The 26947-nt window shown below is 39.0% G+C and overlaps 1 protein-coding gene and 1 long non-coding RNA gene across 8 annotated transcripts in view; one reads left to right on the top strand and one right to left on the bottom strand.

The window, feature by feature from the left end:
- AGPAT5 (1-acylglycerol-3-phosphate O-acyltransferase 5) overlaps positions 1-26181 on the bottom strand; it is a 53493-nt gene extending 27312 nt beyond the window's left edge. The window contains exons 1-6 of one of the 5 annotated variants that reach the window (XM_037985360.2): positions 25694-26113; positions 19649-19733; positions 17010-17081; positions 9266-9335; positions 3642-3757; positions 1831-1920 (exon numbers count right to left, since the gene is read on the bottom strand). In XM_037985360.2, the coding sequence (XP_037841288.2) occupies positions 1831-1920; positions 3642-3757; positions 9266-9335; positions 17010-17072 (339 nt within the window). In that variant the 5' untranslated portion in view covers positions 17073-17081; positions 19649-19733; positions 25694-26113. Of the gene's footprint in view, positions 1-1830; positions 1921-3641; positions 3758-9265; positions 9336-13416; positions 16411-17009; positions 17082-19648; positions 19734-25693 lie in introns of those variants that run through there. The other 4 variants (XM_007961598.3, XM_037985364.2, XM_037985362.2 and 1 more) reach the window with 4 other exon arrangements.
- Positions 26182-26325: 144 nt separating this feature from the next.
- Positions 26326-26947, top strand: part of LOC140712171 (uncharacterized) — a 39353-nt gene continuing 38731 nt past the window's right edge. For all 3 annotated transcript variants that reach the window (XR_012093639.1, XR_012093638.1, XR_012093637.1), the window contains exon 1: positions 26326-26437. This is a non-coding gene — a long non-coding RNA (uncharacterized lncRNA). The remainder of the gene's footprint in view (positions 26438-26947) is intronic.

Raw genomic sequence — 26947 nt, 5'->3', positions numbered from 1 at the left:
AGAGATGAAGAGTGCCTTCAACTGGCTCACCAGTAGACTCAACACAGCCAAAGGAAGAATCTGTGAACTCAAAGGTGGGTCAACAGAAATCATCCAAACTGTAACAAAAAAAGAAAAAAGGGAAGGGGGTGTAAAAAAAATTTTTTAAAACAATGAATAATGCATCTAAGAACTAAAGAACAGTGACAAATGAGCCAACACAAACATAACTGGAGAAGAAAGACTGCGGTAGGAATAATATTTAAAGAAACAAGAGTAAAGAAATTTCCAAAATTAATAACAGACACCAAATCATGATCCAAGCTCAGAGGACCAATCCAGGTAAAATTTTTTAAATGACACTCAGATATATGATACTTAAACTGCTGCAAACCAAAAACAAGAAGAAACTCATGAAGGCAGCTGGAGAAACAGACACATGCCAAGTGTACAGAGCTGATTTTTTCAGCCCTACTGCCACTGACAGCTATATTCGCAGGGGCAAAAAAGCAAGGGACCACTGTGCATAGAATGCCGACATCACCCAACAGGCAGCTATCTTCATTTGCTTCATATATACAGTGCCCACAGCAGGACACAAGAAACTCCACAGCAGTCATCCATGGCTGGGGTGACTGCACAGCTGGGAGAGAAGTGGGATGGACACTTTAAGGTATAAATTCGTGATTTTTAAATTTTAATTTTTTTGTAAAAAGTCGATAAACCGTATTACCAACTTATTCTGTCTTTCGGAGACCTACATACAATGACCACAATTCTGCCCAAATTCACCACACTGTTTCAGACTAAACAGACCCTTTGAAAACACCAAGCTTGGTTCTCAAGGGTGAGCTATAACAGGATAAAGGGTCACTGTTCATCTCATTCCATTCTGCTTCTGTCACCCCACACATGCCCAGAACAGGATGCAATGTCCTAATACAAAAACACCTAGAAGAGGCATGTGAATAAACAATGCTCACACCGGGCACTTTACCAGCTGACTGTGAAGAACGAACACCTAGAAGAGGCATGTGAATAAATAGTGCTTGCATCGGGCACTTTACCAGCTGACCGTGAAGAACTCTTCCTTTACCATGAGCTCTAGCTGCTGCCCAGGACCCCTAGTGAGGGGAGGGCAAGAGGAGAGGAGGGAAGACAGAGGGAGGGAGCCAGAAAAGAAGAGGAAGGCCTGTGCACGTGAGCTAAGCTTCTGAGCACATGTCATGCTGTCATGCACCGAAAGAGAAAGCCCAAGTAGTCCTGGTAAGCGTGATGCTTTGTCTTAGGCGGGAACCAGGGGAAAAGCCATTGGCAGCAATCAGCATTCTACACATAGCAGATTGAACTCTCCCCATTTTTGTGGAATAAAGTTTTATAAAATATTATTTCCACTGAATGATTTGACATTTGTATAGAGATTCATCTTTTTTGGTTTTTCTGTATATGTAAGACATTCCAAATTTCCACTAACAGAAAACAGTTGCTGCTTCTAAAACTAAATCTGATAGTAAAGAAGACAAGAAGTAAGATGAGCTCTTAAAGTAGCTTAAATGTCAGGTTAAAATGCAGTTAGTTCTATTTATAGACTCTGAAAGACACCAAATGCTCTTTTTATTCCTCTTTAAGGTCCACTGACCAGCAAAGGACCTAGTTGTTTACAACAATCTTTCTGATGGCTGAAAAACCTGCTTACCTGTACTTAGAGGGTTTCTGTTACCTCAGCGTAACTCTGAATTAGTAATTACACATGGGAAAATATATTTTCAAAACAATTCTTAGATTTTAATTTAATTCTTAAATTTAGAAACTGAGAGCTGGTAAGAAAAATAAAACCGGGTAGGTTCTTACTGGAGTTCCTGCGTTCACATAGCTCTGCAACTTGTTTCGCATCTCTTTCTCATTAAATTTGGCACTTCGCTTTACATAGATTCCTCCATGCTGCCACAATAAAATTGGGAGAAAGAAGTTTTACTTTTTAAATAATGATTGGCCAGAGTCATCAAAAAGGCAACTTTTCTTTCAAAAAGTACAGAATATAAACTACATTTCAGAATTTAATCTATATTTAATGTCTTCAAATATTAGCTTCTACAGAACATTTAGCTGAAAAATTACCTTGTCTCAACATAATTCAAAAAAACTGCATGTGACACTGTATTGGAAAATACATGAACTTAATTTTGTTGGCAGTTAAAATGAAAATGCTTTCTTTCTTAAATATACGTTTTTTAAAATAAAAAAACCTGATCAATCAGATGGATTTAACTCCCAATTCTTCCACCCACTTATTATGGAGTCACTAAAAAGCGTCCTTAAAATGTCAATACTCACGATCTTTAGGGATTTTAAAAAATCAATCCTGCTACAGATATTTCTGTGGCATTGTTATGGACAGAACTGTGTTCCCCCAAGTCAGTCTACTAAAGCCCTAATAGTTCCCACTGTGACTGTATTCAGAGAGAGGGACTTACAGGTGGTAATTAAGGTTAAAAAGGGGCCTCAGAGTGGGACCTCACAAGTCTCTGTAGAAGGATTAGTCATCCAGTGTGATTAGTCCTTCTAAGAGGAGGAAGCAATGCCAGGGGTGCTTGGGCACAGGGAAAAAAACCACATGAAGACACAGGAAGAAGGCTGCTGTCTGCAAGCCAGGGAGAGAGACCTTGGGAGAAACTAATCCCGTCAACACCTTGGATGTCTAGCCTCCAGAACTGGAGAAAATAAGTTTTATATATACAGCTTTTTAAAAAATATCATACAGATCACTAATTACTGTTATCAATAGTTTAATGTAATTGCGTATCAAATTCTATGCCTTTAAATTTCCTATTTGTTTGATCTTTGTACATTTGCATTTTTGCTCTTTCATTACTGCTGCTGGTCCTTCATATCCATGTGTTCCACATCTGCAGATTCAACAAATCACAGATCAAAAATATGTGAATAAAAATAAAAAATAATACAATGAAAATAATACAAATAAAAATAAAGTATAACAACCATTTACATGGCATTTATAATGTATTAGATATTATAAGTAATCTAGAGATGATTTAAAGTAGTGCACAGGTTATATGCAAATACTATCCCATTCTATATAAGGGTCTTGAGCATTGTATTTTAGATTTTGGTATCTGTGGTGGTCCTAAAACCAATCCCCACAGATGCTGAAGGAAAACTGTATATGGATAATCAGACAGGTATATAAGTACATACCACTAAAAATACCAAACCAAATTATTTCAATTGAGAATAAACTATTAAACCCATTTTAAAAACTATACATTTACATGAAGTACATGTTAAATTTTAAAATATAACATTTTTATAGGGTTGGGTATGGCAGTTTGAACTATAATCTCAGCATTTGGGGAGGCTGAGGCAGGCAGATTGCTTGAGTCCAAGACCAGCCTGGGCAACACAGCGAGACCCCATCTCTACAAAAAGTACAAATTTAGCCAGGCATGGTGGTGGGTACCCACAGTCCCAACTACTTGAGGCTGAGGCAGGAGGTTCACTTGAGCCCCACAGGTCAAGGCTGCAGTGAGCTGCGTTCACAACACTGCACTCAGCCTGAGCAACAAAGTGCGACCGTCTCAAAACAAAACGAAACAAAATTTATAAACTACATATATATAGAGAAAAGCATGGAAACAAATTACCTGAGCAAAATAAAACCCATACAATGGCAGCCACTTTAATCCTTCTTTCAGCACATAGCGCACATGTCCTAGCGCATTCTGCCTGATGGCCAAGATGTCAGCAACAATCCAGTCAACTGCAGGGACAGGACCCAGTTAGTGCATACATGAACCTCTTCACAACTTGTACTAGGAATGTGCTTCAAAAGTACTGGGATTAGGATGTTTAAAATTTTTTTAAATCAATCTGAGATATTTTAAAAATATACACTTTCTGTTTTTTGAGATTTTTTTGCATTTCTTGAAAGGCTTTTTATTTCAAAGATAAAACACAGTCACAAAATACCTAAGTAATCCAACAGCAGCATGTATATGGAATAAAATGAGCTTCTCTAAATCCTGAAGCCTGGAAAACAAAGATTTTTTTAAACGAGAAAGTGGAAATTATAAACAAAAAATGGCGAAATGAAACTATGAATTGCAACTAAATATTCTATGTGTGTGTATGTATGTTCGGCAAAAGGCAAGGACAGTTTATCTTTTACTAATGAGTTTTTAGGACTTGGTACTAGGTTAGGACAGCAATCAAACAAAGGTCTCACATGCCTTACAATAGTGCTGGGTAGATATATGCGTTCTTTATGTAACCAAGTAAAACGATCCCAGGCTGCTAATAATTACAGTTAAATAAATATGTTATTAACAAAGGGTTGCAAAAACAAGGGTAAGATGGTATGAGTTGATAACAGCAGCAACAAAAAACTTCCTAGAAGTTGTTAGTTGAGCTTTCAAAAAGAAAAAATTCCCAACACAGAGAGTGGCCCTTGCCAATAAAACAAACAGGAAGCGGCAATGTGGGTGCAGAAGATGGGAAACAGAGGACACGGTTTAAAGAGGAAATGAAGTGAAATTAAGAAGACAAATGATAAAGGTCTTAAGAACCACAGAAACTTAGATTTGAAAGTAAATGGCTACAAACTACTCTATTTCTTGATGAGAAAGAAAACATGTAAGAATGAAATGTAAGGGAGACTTCTCTAGTTAATACACACACGAGCTCAATTGATACTTGAAAAGAAAATCGTTAAGAATCTGTGAAAACAACAGTTCTAGCATCACCCATGTCCTCAGGCCACAAAATGAGAACAAAAGGAGTGAGTCACAGGAAGGAAATGTTTTTAAAAAAAAAAATCTGTAGAAAATAAAAGCTGAGGATTTAAAGGAATTACAATAAAGTTTTAGCCAAAGAGGACAGTTTTCCACAGATTACAGGATGATTAGCTCTCACCTATGTGAAATCCGTTAGACAATGCACCATACTAGTCAGAATATCCCAAAGAAGATTTAGCCATTTTAATACTAAAAATTAACCCAGAAAAATGTCTTAGCAATTATTATACATCTCTTTTTAATCAGGGATTATCATTCACAAGTTAACTTTTTCTTGATGACTGAAGACTTACAATTATTATATATATGAAACTTTTGTTATGGCTTCCTAAAAGTAGAATGTTGCTTGCAAAGATGCTCCCCTACAGGGTATGATCCCAGAGACAGACACCACCTGTGTTACTGGGTTGAGATATCTACACTATTGGGCTATCAATGATCACGTTTCTCTAAAGTATATAATTTCCTGTTGAAGCCCTCTCCCTAGCCCCTTCTAATTTAGAGCAAACAAATAATAACTGATAAACATATTTCCTTCTAGTCATGTCTTAGAAACCACATAATCAATCCCGTTATACCTGTACCAAATGCAAAAGTAAGCAGTCAATAAAATGACGAAATTGAGAACTAATTCTGTATGGTTCTGTATGGTTCCCAGGCTAAAGCACATCTTGGAAATATAGTTGGGGTACAAAGTTAAAAACCAGGTTTAGCATCTTTTCCTGCAACAATTATTTTTTTTAATTTGGAAGAATTTTAAAAATGGATTTTATTTTAAAACAAACGGGTTTATGGTTATATTATGGCCTCAGATGCCCCTCCCAAGAACTTTTAAGAGAAAGTATAAGATTTTCAAGGTACGTCATGTTCATAATAAGCTGCCCTGGGCTATGCTCTTAAACTTGAAAATTTTAGTGGAAACATTTAACAACTAGCTTAAGTAGTCAAAATATACAAGCTTTGCGCCACCAATATTTGCTACTGAATCATCTTTATTTCTTGTTTATTCTCAGCTATGTTTCAGATAGGACACCAGATTACAGATAGTTTCTGACTATCTCAGTTACAGTTGAGATTATATTACTTTGACAATAACTATTCATATTTTGTGTTCTGGCATAATTTAAGATAGCAATAAATTTGGCTATGTGAGACTCTTCCATGGCGATCAACCCAAAGCAGTGTCAATGTTCCCGTTAACTTGGAGGAGAGGAGTGGAAGGCGGTGAGAGGCAGCAAGTCTAATTTCCTCATCCCTATCGTCATGAAAGAGCAGTTCCTAATTCATGAGGGCCCTGTGTAGTCTTAAGAGATACTGCATGTGCAGCGCTTCCCTACCATGGATCCAGTGTTATGCTAATGGTGAGCTATGACTGGCATCACAACCACTTTTAAATGCCATCTATGAGCCAGGTACTCTACCAGGATTAGGAGATAGCCTCTGTAAAGGGCCTAAAGGAGCCAGCACTCACGCCTTACCAATAAGGCTCTGAGAGAGAAGTAATTTGCCCACTGACACACAGCCTGCTGCAGAACAGCATTTCTGCAATGTCAAACAGGAACCTGGATCTCTCTGACTCCAAAGTCCGTGCCTTTTTATAATATTCTACTCACCATGCTGTTCAATAAGAAAATGGACACTTAAACCAAGAAAAGGGAACATTTCATGAGAATAAAAAGGCAAATAGTAGGCGGGGAGCAGTGGCTCACGCCTGTAATCCCTGCACTTTGGGAGGCCAAGGCAGGCAGATCACCTGAGGTCAGGAGTTCAAGACCAGCCTGACCAACATGGTGAGACCCCATCTCTACTGAAAATACAAAATTAGCCAGGTGTGGTGGTGCATGCCTGTAATCCCAGCTACTCGGCAGGCTAAGGCAGGAGAATGGCTTGAACCCGGGAGGTGAAGGTTGCAGTGAGCCGAGATCGCACCATTGTACTCCAGCCTGGGCAACAAGAGCGAAACTCTGTCTCAAAAAAAAAAAAAAAGAAAAAGAAAAAATTGGCAACTAGTATCAAAAGTAGATTGTTGAAGGATAAGGGGAAGGAATAACAGTCACTGTATCCTGCTGACTCCAGAGAGAAATGAGTTAACAGAGACAGAGACAGAATGTAGAGACAAGGATGTGTCAAGTAAAAACAAGGGAAGAGAGAGACTAATTTAAATGTTAATTCTTTTGAGTATCAGGCCAGGAAACTCATTTATTCTGGCAAGCCTGGCAGAAGACAAACAAGAAAGTCTAAGCAGAACAGCAGTCTTTGAAATGTTCTCTCTGCTAATTACATTTTCAGAGATACTCTGCTGTGATTCCTAACATCTCAGAAGGGTTTTACCAGGGTACCTAAACACGATTGGACAATGAACCACATCTGTGGCTAGGCTTTAGGGGTCTCTGAAACCCTAAAACTACATACACATTTTTATATGCACATTTTTTTCTAGGAAAAGGCTCTGTCATATACTGACTAAAGCCTGTAATTCTAAAGAAATTTAAAATCACTCACCTAGTATTTTCCCAAGTTATCGAATTTTAAAAGGAAGGCTTTCAAAAAGCAGCCTTCTCAAATCCTGCTGGGATCAGGATCTGGTGCCAGAGCAGTGATACAAAGTCACAGGCACTTGGAGCTAGGGTGAAGGGAAGGGGAAGTGGTTCTCTAAACTGATAAATGAAATTCAGGTCAGTGTGGTCTGAGGATGAAGATTATCCTTCCCATAGTACCTCTGGTCCCAAATACAAGTAGAATTGTTTTCTGTTTTTGTTTTTTAATCTGTTTTTTCATAGATGTTTTCTAGAAGTCCTCAATCTGAAGGAATATATATAAAAGCCAACATGTAGTAAGCATACGAATTAACAGTAGTAGTTATCATTATTATCACTATCAGCAACACTTCCAGAAATGTTCAGAGAACTTACTCCACGAGTCACTACTAGAGAGCTCTGTTAATCGAGTGGAGTTTACACTGAAACCTGGACAAAGAAAAGCTGGCAGGGAAACTGAAGAAAGAATTTTAAGAGAATCCTGTTAAACAGAAAGACAACTCTACACGAAATTAACACTGGATCAATATAAAGGAAATGTAGGAAAATCAAAGCTATCAAGAGCCACTCCCTGTACTGGGCCCACGGATCCCTTTTATCTGATATTTGAAACCTGGTAGAAACATCCGTCAGCGGCAGGACAGGAACAGTAGAATGGTGTTAGAAGTAAAACGGCCAATATGTCGGCACAGACCAGAGTTCTCAGCAGCACTGACCATTGGTTGACTGTTTTGCTATTTTTGCCGAGAGTGAAATGTAATTAGATAAAACAGTCTGAACCAGTCACATAATAAAGTTGGGGAAAATACACAGATACATCAAAATTCCTATCAACCCCTTGTAGCTTCAACTCTTGTCCTATAAATCTGAATGTAATCATTACTTCACTAAATTGAGAAAAATGCACTTTAACTTTTTATACTTTCTATACCTCATCTATGGTATAAGTAGTAATAAAAACCACAAAATCATGAAGAGACAGCTGACAGAAAGAAAATTTAAAAAAAGTCACAGGCATAAGTGATTTCCCTTAAGAGTACTATATTGATCAGGTTGTTTTTAGCTTAAGAGTACTATATTGATCAGGCTGTTTTTAGCTTTGAGCTTCTAGGTATAACATTTTTTAAAGCAATAAAAATGGAATTTAGGAAGTATGCACCAAAAGTAGCTAGCTACAGGTTTGAAAACATAAGAAGTGGGATTTCTTGGAGGGCTGAATTATTTGGAGAATTACAAAGTACCTTACCCAATGACAATTTCCTGATCCTGCTACTGTGCTACAATTATATTAAGATGTCACCATTGGGAAAAATATTGCTGAAAGGGTCATAGGACTACAACGTACTGTTTTGCAAATTCTTGGGACTCTAGAATTACTTAAAAATGCAAAGGTTTTTAGAAGTATCTTAACCTAAAGTATATACTGCACTATTTTGAAGACCAGTCCTCTGCAATTCCTCTGATGGAACAGTAGCAAACTAGAATTAAACCAAACCCATTTGAAGAAGGAAAGGAAGTGCAGACATTAGCAATGACTAGCACAGTAAGGAAATGAGTACTCACATGCCAATACAGCTTTCTGCAGCTTAGCAATCAAAAATGTAAAATGTATGTCTACACTTCCACCCAATGCTACTTCTAGAAACATCACTTACAAAAAGAATGAATACACTACACAAAGGAAAAACAAACCAAGCAAGTAAGAAAATAGCTTACTTACATCCAACAGAGGGAGAAGGTAAATTTAGGAAAATTCATAGCTTTCAAGTTTCTGACTTTCCAAAAAGTAAAATCACAAAAATACAAGAACAGGTGTAGTATCTGCACAGAAAATCGATGTTTTAAAAAACCCACTTCATTTAAATATAAGAATGGTATTTTGAATGCCCATGTGCCATCTGTAGAAAAACCTACGTTTCATGCAAATGAAATACAAACCTGTGCTTTGATGATTTGCTAAATATATTATATTTTCTTTATTTTTTGGCAAATCTCCATATAGCAATATCTAAAAAATAAAACAAAAAAAACACATTACTTTGATATTTTAAAACATCTGTAATATACTGTAATATACAAAGGAAGACAATGTGAAGAAACTGATGAACGATGCTCTGAATATTTCCATCCATGATTAACAAAAATTAGATTCCTCACAGGAGCCTCAGAGATCAAAACTGCTCATGTCCACAAAGCAGTTATGTATAGGACAGGTTAATGGTCATAAATTAAAATAGAATAATCAATATCCTCATGAGAAAAATATAACAAGCATTTATTGATTGCTAACAATATATAAAACACTGTTCATAACATAAATCTTCCTTCAAAGAGCCTACAATCAATCTAGTAAGAGACAGACATGTCCACAGGAACTGTAATGAGACATAATGCAAATACTATGAAAATATGGTACTTTGTTATGTTTAAAATCTGTTTTTTCTTTTTTCAGGAAACTAGAAGGCTACACAACCTTTTTTAATTTTAAAGAACTGTAAACTGCAGAGCAAGAGGATCATTAGGTGGGATTTTGGCAGATGAGATGAAGGAAAACGTTCATGAGAATAAGAACGAATGGAAGCAGTAACCCTGGAGGCCTGTTGGGTACACGGAGAGTGTCGGGCGGAGGAGCAAGGAGACCAGAAGGGTGGCTCTGAACTGGAATGCCAGAAGTCTTTTGAATTCCATGCTAAAGATTTAAACTTTATTCTGTAAGTATGAGAGAAACATGGTTCCATGATTAGGACTCACTCCATCTCCACCAAGAACAGAGTTCAACAAAAGGGCAACTTCCAGCATGAGGGAGGAGCTGGTGAGAAGCACACAGTGGGCTTCCAGTCCACCAGCCAGTTTATTTTTAAACTGGGTGGTAGGTACACAGGTGTTCAATGTACCTATATTAGTGTTTCTGCTGTTTTGTGTGTCTTACATATTTTAGAATAAATTTTTCAAGAAACTGGGAGTATACTTGTAAAGACTTACAAGGAAATGGCTGCTAATGGTGCTAGGTTTTAATTCAGGACATTTTTGTTTCTGCATCTTGTCATCATGGATTATGCAAGATTATAAATTAGCTAAGGCTTTTTAGATCTATCTTGTCCATAAGGATTATCTTTTGGTCATGACACTATTTATTAATATCTCAAAAAGAGAGGAAAGAAAGGGACAATTAACCCAACAACTTTGCGAACAAATGCACCTAGATAACATAAACTTCTGGAAGCCAGGGAGGTGACTAAAGTTTCCATTACGTTCCTTAGAAACTGCACAGTGCTATGTATGTAGTATGCTTAAATATTTGCCCAGTGAGTTTTTATTCATAAAGTTTATCGATGGCATAAATGAGTAAAACCAATAGTTTGATCTGTTCAGAGTTAAAAATGACATGCTGCCTTGTGAGTAAATCCCCATTCTCTTACCAACAAGCCGGAATTGCATCAAGACCGTTGAGTATGCACTGATTTAAAAGTTTTGCACAGGCCAGGCATAGTGGCCCACGTCTGCAATCCCAGTGCTTTGGGAGGCTGAGGTGGAGTGGGTGGGCGGGGGCAGTGGGGGCAGGATGGGAAGATCTCTTAAGCTCAGAAGTTCAAACCCAGCATGGGCAGCACAGCCAGACCCTGTCTCTACAGAAATATAACAAGATTAGCCAGGCATGGTGGTGCGCACCTGCCCACACTCCTTCAGGAGCATCCAGAACACACTGCACACCTAATGACAAGTCCCCAGCCCCTTATGGCCTATGAGCTCCTCAATAGCCTGATACATTTTCTACCCCAAGAGCCTAGCACCAAGCTGGTTTTTAACACGTTTCCAGAATTATTGTTTACACTTTTGTCACCAGTAGGTAAAGCTATATCTCATTTTCAAAATAAAGGTAGTTTCAGAATAAACATAAATAAAATAATTTAAGTGCACCAGTGACTTTTAAAGGCATCATTCTGTAAATCTAGTACTCATTTTTTAAATCACATTAGTTCCCTCTACAAATGTATCCTGCAAATAATTTGCCACTTCAAAATAAGGCACAAGAAAACATGGCTTTTCTTTTTGTTTTTCATAACTCTTTAAGTAATTTTAAGTTCATTATAATTGCTTCTTCATAATTTTAGGTTCATCCACTTTTTAAGAACTCATCAGACATCCCCTACAGAAAAAAAATAATTTCTTTTCATTTATTAATTCAGAGGTAGCCAATAAAAATGTTTCTGAATAACTATCTATCTTCATCACAACTGACAAACTAGTTATTCTGTTTTCATCAAACAAACTTACTTATCTTGCACAAACTGGCTTTCACAAGAAGGCCTGAATTAGAAGTGGACTAGTTTCACCTCACCTTGATCACATTTATGTTGTTTTTAATTTGCTCTCATGATACATAAACTGCCTAATGACTCTTTTTTAATCTTAAAAACAGGTAGTAATACGGAATTTAAAGTAATCACATGCTTAACACCTTAGCCTCCAAAACACAATGGCACAGAGACATAAATACATAGCATTCTTTGTTAAAAAATATATATTCTTCATTTATCTCAATAACGTCCATTTGCCTTCCACGTGCAAAACCTGAAACATGATTTTTTAAAAAAAAAACTTGCACTGTTGTTAAGTATAGATGATGCTGTTGAAAGGAATCGGAGAATATTCCACACCCAAATATGCTACTTTGGCATTAGGATTACTTTGAGCTGAAGGCAGCTGAGACACAGCAGATACAGGAAGAGTTCCCTGCCCTCTCCCTAACTGCCTAAGGCAGGACATAATTTCCCTGTGGAAAGGTCATATGAATTTCCATCTGTAAAGGTGTTTTCCTGTCCCTTATTAGGAGACCAGAAACTGGCAAAATAAACCTGCATAGCAAACCTTATTACCATACATTTCCTAGTCATTTTCCCACAATTTACCACCCCGAGAGCTGAAATCCTCTTCTCCTTAGACTAGTCACTTCACAATTTATCAGCCTTTGTTAAAAATCACATACAAACCCGTTCTTTAGCCAAGCACAGAAGGGCACAACTACAGTCCCTGCTACTCAGGAAGCTCAAACAGAAGAATCGCTTGAGTTCAGGAGTTTGAGTCCAGCCCTGGCAACACAGCAAGACCCCCGTCTCTTTAAAATAAAGATAAAAATAAAAATAACCCCTCCTTCCCTGTGCATGTAAAAACACTAACATCAATAAAATGTGTATGCCTCTACTCCTGTTCATCTGTCTCTTAATCTCTTAATTCACAAGCCCTAGCTACCCTACGAGGGTAAAGGAACAGTCTGCTCTCCCCTATACTGTAACATGACAGCCACTAAGAGGTGGGTTCTAAAGTACTAGACTTGAATTAAGACTTGAATTAGAATCCTCATCCGTCACCTTATGATGAGAACTTGGGCAAAACATCCAACCTCTCCAGACCTATTTCTTTGCCTGTAAAATGAGTGTAATAATAGTAACTACTCCTAGGATTGCAGTGAAATAAGTGAAACTATGTAAACTACTTCACACAACGCCTAGAACATAGTAACCATCGAAAATATGTTAAACTGTCATTAGTATTATCCAATGAAACAGAACTTTTTATTCAAAACTGTGTTAAGTGATTAACGGACAAGAGAAATAGCTAGCTAGTCTGTCTCTCCCCACAAAGTCTTTGATTACATAGAAGTACAGCCATAAAGAATTTCAATTTGAATAAGATTACATATACAATTTACACTGTTTATATAATTACTTCAACTTTTAAATGTATTTTTATGCCAATGAAATATACCACCAATTTATAAGAGTTCTGCTGTAAAGCATACAAAAACTATAGTCTTTTTCTACCCAGTTTAAAACGTTTCATTGAATAGTAAAATTATTATGCCCTTCTGAAATAAGATCAAAATAGCGAACAGCTACTTGCCCGATAATCAATACAAACACAATTATCATGCAATAAATGGAACCTAACAGATGACAAAGTTCTTTTTTTCCTTTTGCTTTCTTTAGCAAAACCTTCTTCATAAGCTTTCAAAATAGTACTTCACACGCAAAACTGTAATGACTAGGTGTTTGGACCATCACGGCTCACTGCTCTCTCATTGTTCTTACCATGTCTAGTGAACAAACTGGCTGACTGCATTCAATGAGACACATGGCTGTTTCCATAGTAATAAGAATGCTGGTTCTTCCAACTCTGGCACTGCAAGAAACAACAAGGAGTTTTTCCTTGCCAGCCCTCTTATTTTGCACATGAAAAACAAAATCCAGAAAGTCATTGAATCATCAGGGTCTCCATGGTCAGGCCAACCTCTGTACTGGATCTGAGTGACTGATGACTCTCTCATTTTTCTCTTGGTTAAACAGCAGTGTGATCTTCCTGAAGATAAAGGCAGTGCTTCCTTCTTCTGAGTGGCAGAAGGCTTGGTAGCATCCATAGGATGAACTTCCTGTGGGTTCTGGCCAATATTGGGGTCATTTAACTCTGCCACATTCAACTTGTGTGGTCAACATTACAACCATAGAGAAGACTTGTTCCTAAGTCATCTGCCAAAAATCTGTTCAAGTGTGTGGTAACGCCCCTTGACAAGCACTGTTCTGACTTACAATGCTGGAATTGCACTGATGTAGTCTTCATTACCTTTTAAAATAATCCATGTAGTATCATGAGGCAAACTATCTCTGTATCTATTTTTGGAAAGGTTCTAAGGTAACCTGGCACCAGACACTGTCATTCCAAGTTTTTTTTTTGATAAGCTGATCAAATTGTGTCCAGAATGTTCCAGCGGTAATCCCTCGGCTAGCTGGATCACTGACTCCCACAGGAAATGGTCATCCTGGTGGACACTATCTAGTGGGGCTTTCTCCAGAATGTACTGGAAGTCTGTCCCGTTTTCTAGCACTTCTTCCACTACATCATATGCAGCATAGGTAGAACTAGAAGCCTGAGTTCCCCAGAATGTCTCTCACAGTTAGCTTTAATAAGCAGGACAACTCAATCATGGATGTGTCTGTAAAGTCCCAAACACTGATCAATACAACCAGGCCTTCTCTTCAATTGAGGGTCACCGAGTTCAAAGGTGTTCCTGGTGCTTCTCAGGACACGATCACAGACATCTTCTGATCATATTCCCCTTTACATTGACTCCATACTTTCCATTTTCATCAGGTTCACTCTGATTAGAACAAGATGATCATGTAGAACACCACCATTAGGAGTAGATTTTTTAAGAGAAGATGTAACATCAATGTTTCATTAATATGATCTTCCAGATCTTGTTGGAAATGTAAATAATGAATTTGGTTCCAACTGTTTTTCTTAGATTGTTTGGGTGGTAAAGCCGGAGACTACCCATCTCAGGGGTGTCCTCTAATGGTGATGATTCCAGAGTGATGCTATCAGCTTGTGCTGATAATGGTGATCTCTGATTTGCAAATACTTTGGAAAAAGTGTGAACCACATAATCTACCAAATGACCAACTGAAGATGGTCATAATCAGGTTCCCTCTTGTGTGAATGCAAAATTTTGATGAGTAGGAATTCCTGTTCCAGGTGGCAGCTGTGATGGAAGGCTTTACATTTCTAATCTTTTCATCAGATATTGAATTCCTGCTTACTACTTCCCAATTCATTAATTTCCACGTCAATGGCTTACTTGAGGATCCTGCAAGTAGTCTGTCTTTATTTGCCTTTTCTTTGTCATACTGAACTAACTGAACTTCAGTTCTCCCACGGTGCATTAGGAATTTTGAACCTAATGTAAAACAATATGCAAAAAAATTATTTCTAGTTGGAAGTGGTCTGTCCAAACAGAAGAATATGTGATGTTCTAAACTTGCTTTCCACAAACATTTACATGCTCTACAATTCATCATATTAAATCCTGATAATCTTTCTCCAGATTTATGCAAGCCATTTTCAAAGCTGAATAAAAAACTGTTTGCACTTAAAACAAATTTTTACAATCTTCGACCATAGAAAGGTACTCATTCGTAGTCTGTTATAAATCAGAATTCCTCTTGATGTCATTCCAATCATAATTTCATTGTTACTTTGATTCCTTGCATAGTGGAATTCAACTCCACCGAGTTTAAGGTACTTGCTGTGTTTAGGTAATTAACTTCTGCTTCTCAAGGACATAAGCCTATATGTGGCTGATGTCATTTTTACAATTTCTTTTTCAAAATTTTGAAGATGATCAGGAATGAAAGAATAACCTGAGAGGTGGTCTAGCAAGTTCTCTGACTGACTGTAGTCTCCAAGTTTAGTCTGAACAGCAAATGAAGGAAAAAGGGCAGCAGTATCGTAAGAACAGGGCAATCTTCCAGTAAGAATGTCTTGTTAAATTTGTAAAAAATACTAGCAGTGGACTATCCACGGAATCATCAGCCACCTGTAAATCAACATAGCTTGCTCAGTAAAATCAGGATGGTTGCAGACTACATCTGACAGAACTTGCCACTGATCATGTTTATTCGTACTGAAAGCTTACACAGTGTTTTCCAGAAGGATGTTACAAGCCTCTGTATGCTGTCTGTCTCAGGCCAACTCTGGTGCTCGTACATTGGAGATTGTGGGCTCTGCCAGCAGGAAACTGAAAATGTGAGGTCATGACTGTACACACAAGGTCTTTGTATCACAGCTGTGTCCTCTCAGCTGAAGCAAGAAAGCATCAAAGCCAGGCAGTGATGGGGAGCGGCATGTCTGCTCTACCGCCCACAGCAACCACGTCATGCTGTGGAACTGCCATGGCCTGCGCCACCCAGGAAGGCCATGGAGTTCTTTCTCACACACTCAGCATGCATGTGTCTTTTGGCACTGCCCTTATTTTACATCCTGTCTTTTGGTACTGTTCTTATTTTAGAGGGTGTGTTTTTTCTGAGTATCCATGATGTACCAGTCACTGAGCTAGGCAGTTTCACATATTATCTCATTTTGTCTTCAAAATAGCATGACAAAAAGTATTCCATTTAAGGATGAGAATCTTGAGACTGAGAAGTTGACACTTACTCCACATGACATACGGAATGGCAGAGAAATAGGAATTACACCGAGGTTTCTCACTCCAAGATCCCAAAATCTTTTGACTGTGACAAAACTATTCTCTGCAAAAATTCCAAATAAAAAATGTCAAGTGAGACGGCTTCTCATATATTAGAAGCTTATATAATTTTTTTCACTTTGAATATCAACCACGGAATTATAAGGAACCCGTAAAAAAAAATTAAAAACCAACAAAAAATTTTTTTCTACATAAACACAAATTAAGCCCGGAAACAATGCAATATGAAAGTGCACCAAGAGCTGGCATTCACTACATTACACCCAACTTTTAGGTGAACCACCTGCTTACATACGCAACAGCCACCCAGTTAAGTAACCATCTGGACATAGTTGTATTCCTCCTTTATTTCCTCAGTTCTTTGTTTATTTCTTTAATTTGTGAACTATCTCAGCATACATTCAAGTTTTCTTTTAAGTGACATCTTTCTGCACTGCTAAATTATGTGTTACTTTAGGGTAGAGACTATGCATTTTGTCAATCTAGAACATTAGCACCTATTAACAGTACGTGGTTAGCACTTAGTATGTGGCTGGGACTTAATACGACTCTCCTTTCCAACATCACCCTCATTTCCTTTTGCCCCTGGAATTCTCAAGCCAAGCTGGAGCACAGTAAAATCGTCTTCTAAATATTACTTACACTTATACACATATACAGTACTCTAAAATCTTCAAGCAACACTTTCTTATTTGAGGTTTTCATTTCTGGTGCCTACAGAGAAACAGAAGAAACAACATAAAACCTTGGAGTATTGCATAGGCTCAAAAATTACAAAAAGTACTGGTTTTGATTCACAGCTAAACCAAGGATTTTCTGCACTGCTGGCCACGTGAGAATTCTTTTCTAACTTCTCTGACTTTGCTCATTCTGCCTTACTCTTGAGGGTGGAGTTCATGTTTCCTCCTTCATCTATTTAAGGAAAGAATGAATCGGACTCACTAGACCTGGGTACCCTGTTAGAACAAAACTTACCAACTAGTAATGCCATTCAAAAATCTCCATCCTTTAAAAGTGAGATTCAGCTACATTTCCACAGAAACACAAACTAGAATTCCCTAGAGTACTCCGCCTTTTTCTCTCTCCCCCCCCTTTTTTTTTTGAGATGGAATTTTGCTCTTGTTGCCCAGGCTGGAGTGCAATGGTATGATCTCAGCTCACCACAACCTCTGTCTCCTGGGTCCAAGCGATTCTCCTGCCTCAGCCTCCCAAGTAGCTGAGATTACAGGCATGCGCCACCACGCTCGGCAAATTTTGTATTTTTAGTAGAGACGGGGTTTCTCCATGTTGGTCAGGCTGGTCTCAAACTCCCGACCTCAGGTGATCCACCTGCCTCAGCCTCCCAAAGTGCTGGAATTACAGGCGTGAGCCACCGCACCTGGCCCTTTTTTCTTTTTTTCTTTTGAGACAGGGTCTCACTCTGTCACCCAAGTTGGAACCTCCACCTCCCAGGTTCAAGCGATTCTCTCACCTCAGACTCCTGAGTAGCTAGGACTACAGGTATATGCCATCAGGCCCAGCAAGTTTCTGTATTTTTTGGTAGAGACGGGGTTTCACAATGTTGGCCAGACTGGTCTCAAATGCCTGACCTCAAGTGATCTACCCGCTTTGGCCTCCCAAAGTGCTGGGATTACAGGCATGAGTCACACCGTGCCCAGACAACTCTGTCATTTTTGTTAAAAGAAAAAGTAAAATCAAGTCATTCTCCCCTTTATTGTCATCTTCAAGAGGTTACAATGTTGCAGAGAAGATGATCCAAACATTAAAATATGATAATGTTATGTTAGTATTATATATGTTAATATTACATAAAAATTACCCTGACATTGAGATGGGGTAAGATCATGACAGATGGAGAAAAGCTAGGGCTTGAGCTGGAATTCCAGAAAGGAGAGTTCTAATGTGGGGAGGGGCGGCCCAGAAGGAAAACCTGGACTAGAATGAAACCAAGGAATGGCAAGTTAACCGGGGCAGAATTTAGGGAGCCTTGAACGCCATGCTTCAAACTCCTCATGTTTATTATGTTATCAATTGAAAACCTCTTTTCCCTAAACATTCCATGTTAATTACCCATGTTCAGAGTAAAAATTCAAAGTAATTTTTATAGCCTTATCCACTAACCCAAGCAAAGAGTTACTGTAAAGAGTTACTTTACCTCTCTGTATAGCAAAGCTAATAAACACATCTCTAATTTCAGTGTTATCCTGTTTTGTAATTGGCAGTTCATGTCTTTTCTAGATGAATACCTTGAGAGTAGGGGTCTCATTTCAAGCAATATAACCACATTGCCAGGCAGAACATCTTCAGAAAATGAGTGACTGAAACTCCTGGCTAGACTACTACAGATGTGAAGCACGGGTATTCCCCTTTCCTTGTCTGTAAAAGAGGAAGAATGGTGCCTACCTTGTAAAGATGAAATTATTTACATAATAGAACAATACTTGCACACAGCAGCACTCACTAACTGCGACTGAGTGTGCTACTAACCCACCCTCTTCTTTTTCCTCCACGTTCAATCACAAAGTCCTATCAGCTACCACTAAAATAGATTTGGAATTCTTTTCAGTCTCAACATCCACTCTTTCCACTCCCCTAACCATCATTTCTCACCTGGATGACTACATTACCTTCCAAGCTTGCCCTTTTACAGAGCTCCACACAAATGTCACTTGCTCTGGAAGATTTTCCAAACCCCTACCTTGCACCCACCAGGCTAAACAACCTGGCATGACACAGTAAATTTTCACTTTCTTGTTATTGTTTGTCTTCCCACACTAAAATGTGAACTCCATAATGGCAGGTACATTGTCTATCAAACATTGTATCCCTTGGTACCCAGCACAGCACCTGGAACAATGTGCACACGGGAATATCGCAGGGATTAAGGGATCTAGGTTCTAGAGATCCCTTACTGAAGTCATTACTTACTACTGAATTCTCTGTCCAACTACTAACATCAACCTCTAGTTAAGAAACCATAATGAGAAAATAGTAAAGGAAAAACTAACTTCTGATTCCATTTGAGAAGCATCAGCTCCACAAAATTAGACAAATATACACAAGAGGGAAAGTAAACTAGGTATATACGGAGTGCTGTTTTCCCTTGCCCTCCATCGTAATGGCACAGAGGTATCCCCATAGGTACACAGGTATATTTTGTGCTACTGTACTAAAAAACTCATCTAAGAAGTTCATTTAACTGAAGAATCTTCCCATAATTCAAACACCGACTTAAAAGCTCTTGGAAGAAATCTAAAGTTACACACCAAACTGGTACATACCTGGGAAAGGTGTACGTAGTGTAGGAGTAGGGGAAACTTTAACTTTCTCAAAATATTGTGGCAGTGTTTGAATGCATAATTGCATCTGTGATTTTAAAATAGAAAAATAAGGCATTAAAAAACTATACACCAATGCAACCTGAAATAACTGGTTTGTTCACAGAGGTTTATATTTATAAAGTGTAAATACAGAGTTTTAGTTACATTTCTTTAGGATTTTCCTCTAAGTCTAGTAAATTAACCAGTTCCCTAATCAGAATTTAATTGTGTTAGATTGGAATTGATTTGATTGGGAAATGTTTAATTTCCTATAGTAAAAGTTTTTATTATCCTGCTTAAACAAGCTAATGCAGAGACACACCCAAACCTACACAGTCAGTCCTATTACTCTCAGCTAAAGTGAAGGAAGCAATTTAAGATCTATTTAAGGTCTTCACATGAATGACAAACAAGCACAGAAGAGTAAAATTAAGGATACAAGCTACAATTCATATTCTCGTTAGGACTACAGATATCTGAGATGACGCTGGGCAACATTTTGGCAGAAGTGCAGAAAGAATGTAGAAGTGTCATAAGAGGGGGTAGACTAGATGAGTTATAAGCTCCCTTCTCCAATTATAAGTAAACATGTTTCATTCTAATGAATGGCTGCTTTTACAGCAAGATTCAGAACATAAATTTAACTCATTAGGAGTTTAGGATGAATTTGATGAGTCAGTGCTACAAAAAGAAAGATCCAGTTATAAATGGTCTCTAGATAAAAAGCCTTGACTGTTTCTGAGGAACTTGGAACAATGTTTCAGTTAAAAGTATGAATCAGCTAAACATGGTGGATCACGGAGGGATCACTTGAGCCCAGGAGCTCAAAACCAGCCTGGGAAACATGGCAAAATCTCATCTTTAACCCCTTCCCAGGCCAAAAAAAAAAAAAAAAAAAATACCAAAAAAATTAGCTGGGCGTGGTGCTGTGCACTTGTAGTCCCAGCTACTCAGGAGGCTGAGGTGGGAGGATCACTTGAGCCCAGAGACAGAGGTTGCAGTGAGTGGAGATTGCACCACTGCACTCTAGTTTGGGCAACAGTGTGAGATTCTGTCTCACAAAAAAAAGTATGACTCCTTGGAGAAGTTAAGGGCATATTAGAGAAATGTCAAAATCTTAAATTCTTTATCTTCTTTCTTGTGTTTTTCAAACTATTTTACACTTAAAGCAGGTCAACTGAAAACCTAAGTTTATTTTATATAAACTTAAGAACTGTGCATTTTGTTATATTACATTAGCATTTGGGGAAGGGGGGATTAGCAGTTAGAGCCACTAATGTCAAATATATTCTGAAGAAAATTCCAAGTGTTACCAACTGATTTAAGCAAGATAAATTGGTAATTAAAATATTTATTAGGGGCTGGGCACGGTGGCTCACACCCGTAATCTCAGAACTTTGGGAGGCCAAGGCAGAAGGATCACCTGAGGCCAGGAATTCAAGATCAGCCTGGGCAACATAGCAAGACCCCATTTCTACAAAAACTTTTAAAAATTAGCTAGAAATAATGGCATGGCAGCTGCTTGGAAGGATCGCTTGAACCCAGGCATTCAAGGCTGCAATGAGCTATGATGGTGCCACTGCACTAGAGCCTGGGTGACAGAAAAAGACCCCGACTCAACGAAACCCAAACCCCAATCTATTATGTGTTGATAATTTTTTGGCCTACAAATTTCAATGATCAGTTTTCAGTGTATTGCATAGGAATGGGGAAAAGAAATTTTTTTAAAAAGAAGCAAAGAAAAAAGAATTCTGACATCTGAAGACATTCTATTAACTTTTATCAGCTTCACAAAACATGCTAAAAATATTTTTCATTATTGATCGTAACTATTACAGTTATTGTTTATGCAGCTATCTCAACATTTAGGATATATCTAGATTCCTAGGATAGAATTCTAGGCTATAAACTACGATAAATCTAGTTTCACTTGAACTCACGATGATAGAATTTAAGGTAACTTCATTCCTTTTTCATGAGTCCCATCGACTCCCCTGCCAGTACTCCAACTTTCCTTTTAATTTCCCATAAGATTTCCTTAAACTCCAGCTCAAGGATATACATATGGCCTCTTATTCTGAGTCCCTAAGCATTCCACATTCAAGTTACTTCCTATCCTACAGACAGGGCTTTTAAGTGGTAAACAAACCAAATACCAGTATACTCACCACATCATACACAATTAACAGTCTTACAAGTTAAATTACCTTTATCAAGATTTCAGTTATTTCCATATATATCATATATATGATATATAAGTTAATTCTTAACTGATTCTGAAATTACCGTCTTGTGATTATATATATCATATGATTATATATATCAGTTAATTCTTTATTGATTCTGAAATTACCATCTTGTGATTATATATATCATATATGATATATTATATGTATGATTACATAATATATATTATATATGATATATGATTATATATGATATGATTATATATGATATATATTACATATGATACATAATATGTAATCACACATATATAATCACAAGATGGTAATTTCAGAATATATGTATATAATCACAAGAATACATATATATAATCACAAGATGGTAATTTCAGAATTAGTTAAGAATTAAAAGAATACCAAAATATGAATAAGTTGGTTATTACATAGAATACAGATTTGTTCTGAAAATAAAACAGTTAATCAAACGTTCTACTTAAGGGACAGTAAATCTGTAAATAAGAAACTAAAAGATTATGGGAAAGTAAGTAAACTTACTACAGAAAACCAGGTTCTCTGTTAAAGAAAGCAGAGACCAAAATGCATTAACATATAAATACCTAAAGAAATAAGGCAAGTTAAACTAAGAAATAACTACAAAATACTGAATAGGCAGAACTATGGAGTTCATTATTGTGGTGGGTTGAAGGGCAGCCCCTCAAAAAATGTGTCCACATCCTAAGCCCTGGAACCTGCGAATGTTTTCTTATTTGGAAAAAGGCTCTTTGCAGTTACAATTAAATTAAGGATCTTGAGATGAAGAGATCATCCCGGATTATCCAGGTGGGCTCTAAACCCAATGACAAGCACCCTTCTAAGAGAAAGGCAGAGTGAGATGGGAGGCAGAAGAGGTGGCAGCAAGGACTGTAAGGCAGAGGTTCAGTCACCAGAAGCTGAAAGCCACAAGAACAGATTACCCCCTAGGGCCTCCAGAGGGAGTACAATTGAGCCTACACCTTGATTTCAAACTGTTGGCCTCCAGAATCACGAGAAATTAAGTTTCTTAAGCCATTTGGTTTGAAGTGATCTGTTTTGGCAGCACAGGAAAGTAACATTGATTCAAAAGTAACTTGAATCAATGCCTCTCAACATAGTAGAGAAATTTCAGTTGATTTTCAATGAGTAGCAAATTATGTGAAATATAAAAAAAACTTTAAAAATTCTTATTACTCATTCTAAAGACATAAATGGTGAAGAAAGTACCCATTTGAGTTTCAGCACCAATGAGAGATTCTGGAAGGACCTAAAAGGATAAACGAGTTGTAAGGAACAATTTTAGCAGCACTGACTGAAATATTTCTCTATCTCAGAGATACATATGAAAATAAAGTAGTGAAATTAGGGAAGAAAAAGGACCAGAATCCAAAGAAAATTCAAGTAAACTTGTTGGAAGCAGGTTTACCTGCCAAGCACAGATCATAAATCTCATGGACCTACTACTACTTCTCTTCAGCTTAAAAATTCTATGTAAAAGAAAATATTCTTCTGCAAGAACTACTATGAACCACTTATTTTTTAAACCTAGAGTTGAAAGGCATAAAAATGTCATTAAAAAAATTTTTATTTTAAAATGTCTCTTTCATATATATAAATTAATAAACTTTTTATTTAAAAACTTATAACCTCTTAAATTACTAAAACTCCCTTTAGAAATGAGTCAACAATACTTTATACAGAACAAGAGAATCATCACTAGCCTTGCAAACGAAAGCTGATAAAAACAATTCAAGAAAAAAAGAGTATCCTAACAAAACAAGAAAAGCTAAAAATTTTAATCAAAACATCTCAGTGACAAAGTTAATGGTACAAAGTCATAGGTAAAAAATATGGTGACAGAACATCACTATAAATCTTTTTTCCTTGGGTCTTATGTTTGAAGATAGCTATTTATTCCTCTATTGGTTTAATCTTAAAAGAAATAATCAAAAATATTGAAAGGTAGCTTTGTGTACACAGGAAACCCAGATTCCAGAAAAAGACCCTAATAAATTCAAAATACCCTGCTCTCTGTTAGTAAACAGAAAATAATTATTTGTCCCCTCCAAACAATAAAAATAAAAATGCAGGGACAAGAAACTCTTGGTTTTAAATTTGTATTAAATGTTCATAACTTGCATTTGAGGGTCAGTGGGCAATCAGTTAGTTCTAGGATTCCTAAAGAACTTCATCAAGGAACACACATTAAACAAAATTTTGAATTATACTTAAGAGTCGTCAGGCATCCTTTCATAAATGCATGAAAATTAGTGCTGGACGCTAGTTCCTTTGATTTGAATGGGGCGGGGGGAAATGATTAGATTAAATGTTTTCAAAATCACTTGCTGGGAAATCAAGAAGTCAATTGGAGCTCTGAAGTCAGCAGTATATAAGGTAAGGTATGTAATTTCAGAAACACTGCTAGGTTTTACAGTCATTTTAAAAAATAAGAACTTGCTAAACCAAAAAATCCTTCAATGGTGTATTCTGCATCATATTGTGTACTCTTTGAACAAAAATAACCTAACCCGCCACAGATAGAATTATTTTTTTAAGAGTGAATGACTTTGTGTTCTGAGATTATATCCCCACCCAGGCCAGTTGTCATATGACGTGAAAGTAAAAACTTAATCATGATAAAACTCAGACATTTAGACAAACTTGATGGAGTTACCATACAAAGGGAAAAAATTAGCCTGAATTATTGAAATTTTTAAGTGAGGCTCATTTTAAATGTCAATTGCCAGGAAACCATGATCTGGAACAGTATCTTCTTTTCTTTCCAAGGAGACACTTACAGATACTGGTTTAAATGGAGGCCCTGGCCTCTCCTAATTCCTTCCCCCTACACAACTTCCAACTGGGACCATCAAGGGTCGATCAGCAGTGCAACTGCAAACTAAATATAGTAGCTGACTGACCACAGGGTAAAAACAGCTGCTGTAGGTGGAAAAAAAAAGTTAAAAAGACAAAATGATACCGTCCCATTTTCCCCATCCCACCCTAACCCTACCAAGAAAAGTAAAAGAGGACTAAGTGGACATTAGGAATAACCAAGAATAGAGCTGTTCTTTCAAACTGAGAAATAAAAGAAAAATTCACATTTGTTATTTCTTATAAGACTTCAAATACCTACTGTTAAAGAGGGCCTTCTACTTTTATGGTTTGTTTCTCAAGTTTAATCTACGAATCCAATCTCTACAGAGAAACAGTAACAGAAAGAAAGTAATCAGACAACAGATCACCCACACATTTAAGCCCAGTTAAAGTTGGCAAGAATTGTATCTAGTTAGGTTTCTACCGTAACAAATGTATTTATTTCCTCGCCCAGCTTTCACTTGTCCTGGGGGAAGAACACAAGACCGAATTGTACTTCTGCTTCAAGAGAAGGTCATTGTAAAAGCGCACTTAGGAGTGTAGACGTCTCCGATCTGTTCCAACATGACCACCTCTTTGGACCAAAGGCCAGAAACTGCTAAACGCGTGCCCTATTTAAAACGTGCATCTGCACCCACTTTTCTAAGTAGCATCCGACCCAGGCGAGGGGCGGGGAAAGGGGCGGCGGGTCCCACTTGTAGCCTCAGGACGACGCGGCCACAGCTTCCTAGAGAGAGATCTCGGCAGACCGGCAGGAAGCATGCGGAGAGGAAGGCGGGGAGGCGGCACGTGCTCTCCGTGCTGGGTCCGCCGGGCCGGCCGGGTGACCCTCGCCAGCTGGTGGGGAGCGGAGGGGTCCGCGCCCCGGGGAGCTCGGGTGGACGCCGAGACCTGGGAGCGGTAGGCGGCTCACCTGGACCCCGGTGTAATTCTCGAAGAAGAAGAGCACCATGCTCTGGTAGACGCAGTAGAGCCGGTCGTCCAGCGCCTGGTAGAAGCGGGCGGGCAGGAAGGCGGAGAGCAGCCGCCAGACCCCCCAGGCCAGCACGTAGGTGGGCGCCGTGCCCAGGAGCACAACGCTGGGCAGCAGGTAGCGCATGGAGTACGTGTGGAGTACCAGGGACAGCAGCATCTTCTCTGCTCGGCAGCAGCGGGCTCCGCCTGCGCTCCCCGCCCGCCGCCGGGGCCTCAGTCGCGGCCAGCAGGCGGCCAATCACCGCCCGGGCCCGGGCCGCCGCGCCCGCCACCCGCTCCCAGCGTCCGCCCCCAGCCGCATGGGCCGCGCCGCCGCCGGGGGCCGGGTAGGCGAGTGCGGGGCTGCGTGCGCTGCTCGCGACGGCAAGGCAAGGGAACCCGCGGCCCTTCAGGATCCACAGCTCAGGGATGCTCACACCCCATGACCCTCACCCATCGCCACATCCCCCTGCCGGGGGAGGGGCTCCGCGGCAATAACGCGCCTTCTGATTGGTCATCCGTTGCCATAGGTCCCCGTCGGCGGCAATAAGACGTCTCTTGATTGGTTGATTTGGGCCGACAGTTAAAGTACAGCTACCTACCGGGAGCGCGGGCAAACCAGCTCAGGCCACTGCGCATGCTCCCCAGCTGGGCCGGCTGCGGACGCTGGAAGGGAGGTGGCGACTGGCGGAGCTAGGTGAAGGTGGGTGCGGGCTGGAGGAGGGTTCGGGTGACTCTCGTTCTGCTCCCTCGGCCGGACGTGCGCGCGGGCAGGTTTAAGGGGTGCTGGAGGTGCTTGGAACGCGCACCTCCTGCTCACAGGCCCCTGGGCGCCGGGATGTACACAATTAGAGCAGTGAGAAAGGGAGTGTTAGGGTTATCAGAGGTCCCAGTCTTGCAGGCACCTGGGCCCAGGTCGAAGGGCAGCTCGGGTGTCCCCATCTGCTCACTGCCAGTCCTTAGCAAGGGTACGCCGCCTCCTCAGCCTCCCTTCTGAGTGCGCAGCAGCCCCTCCTGCCCGTCTCTCTCTCCCAGGGTGTTTCAGAATTAGGGTCCGTGTTTTTCCCATCACAGTAATGATGATAATTACATGTTTATGCATAGTGGAAGAACCACCCCACAAGGATATTTCCATACTGTTTATTAGACCTTTTCAGAATTCACTCTTGCTTCATTTCCTCAGAGCCTGTTGGACTTGTTTCTGATTTTTTTT

Source organism: Chlorocebus sabaeus, chromosome 8, assembly GCF_047675955.1.
Source record: "Chlorocebus sabaeus isolate Y175 chromosome 8, mChlSab1.0.hap1, whole genome shotgun sequence".
Taxonomy (NCBI): Eukaryota; Metazoa; Chordata; class Mammalia; order Primates; family Cercopithecidae; genus Chlorocebus; species Chlorocebus sabaeus.
This window is presented reverse-complemented; position numbering and strand designations above follow the sequence as displayed.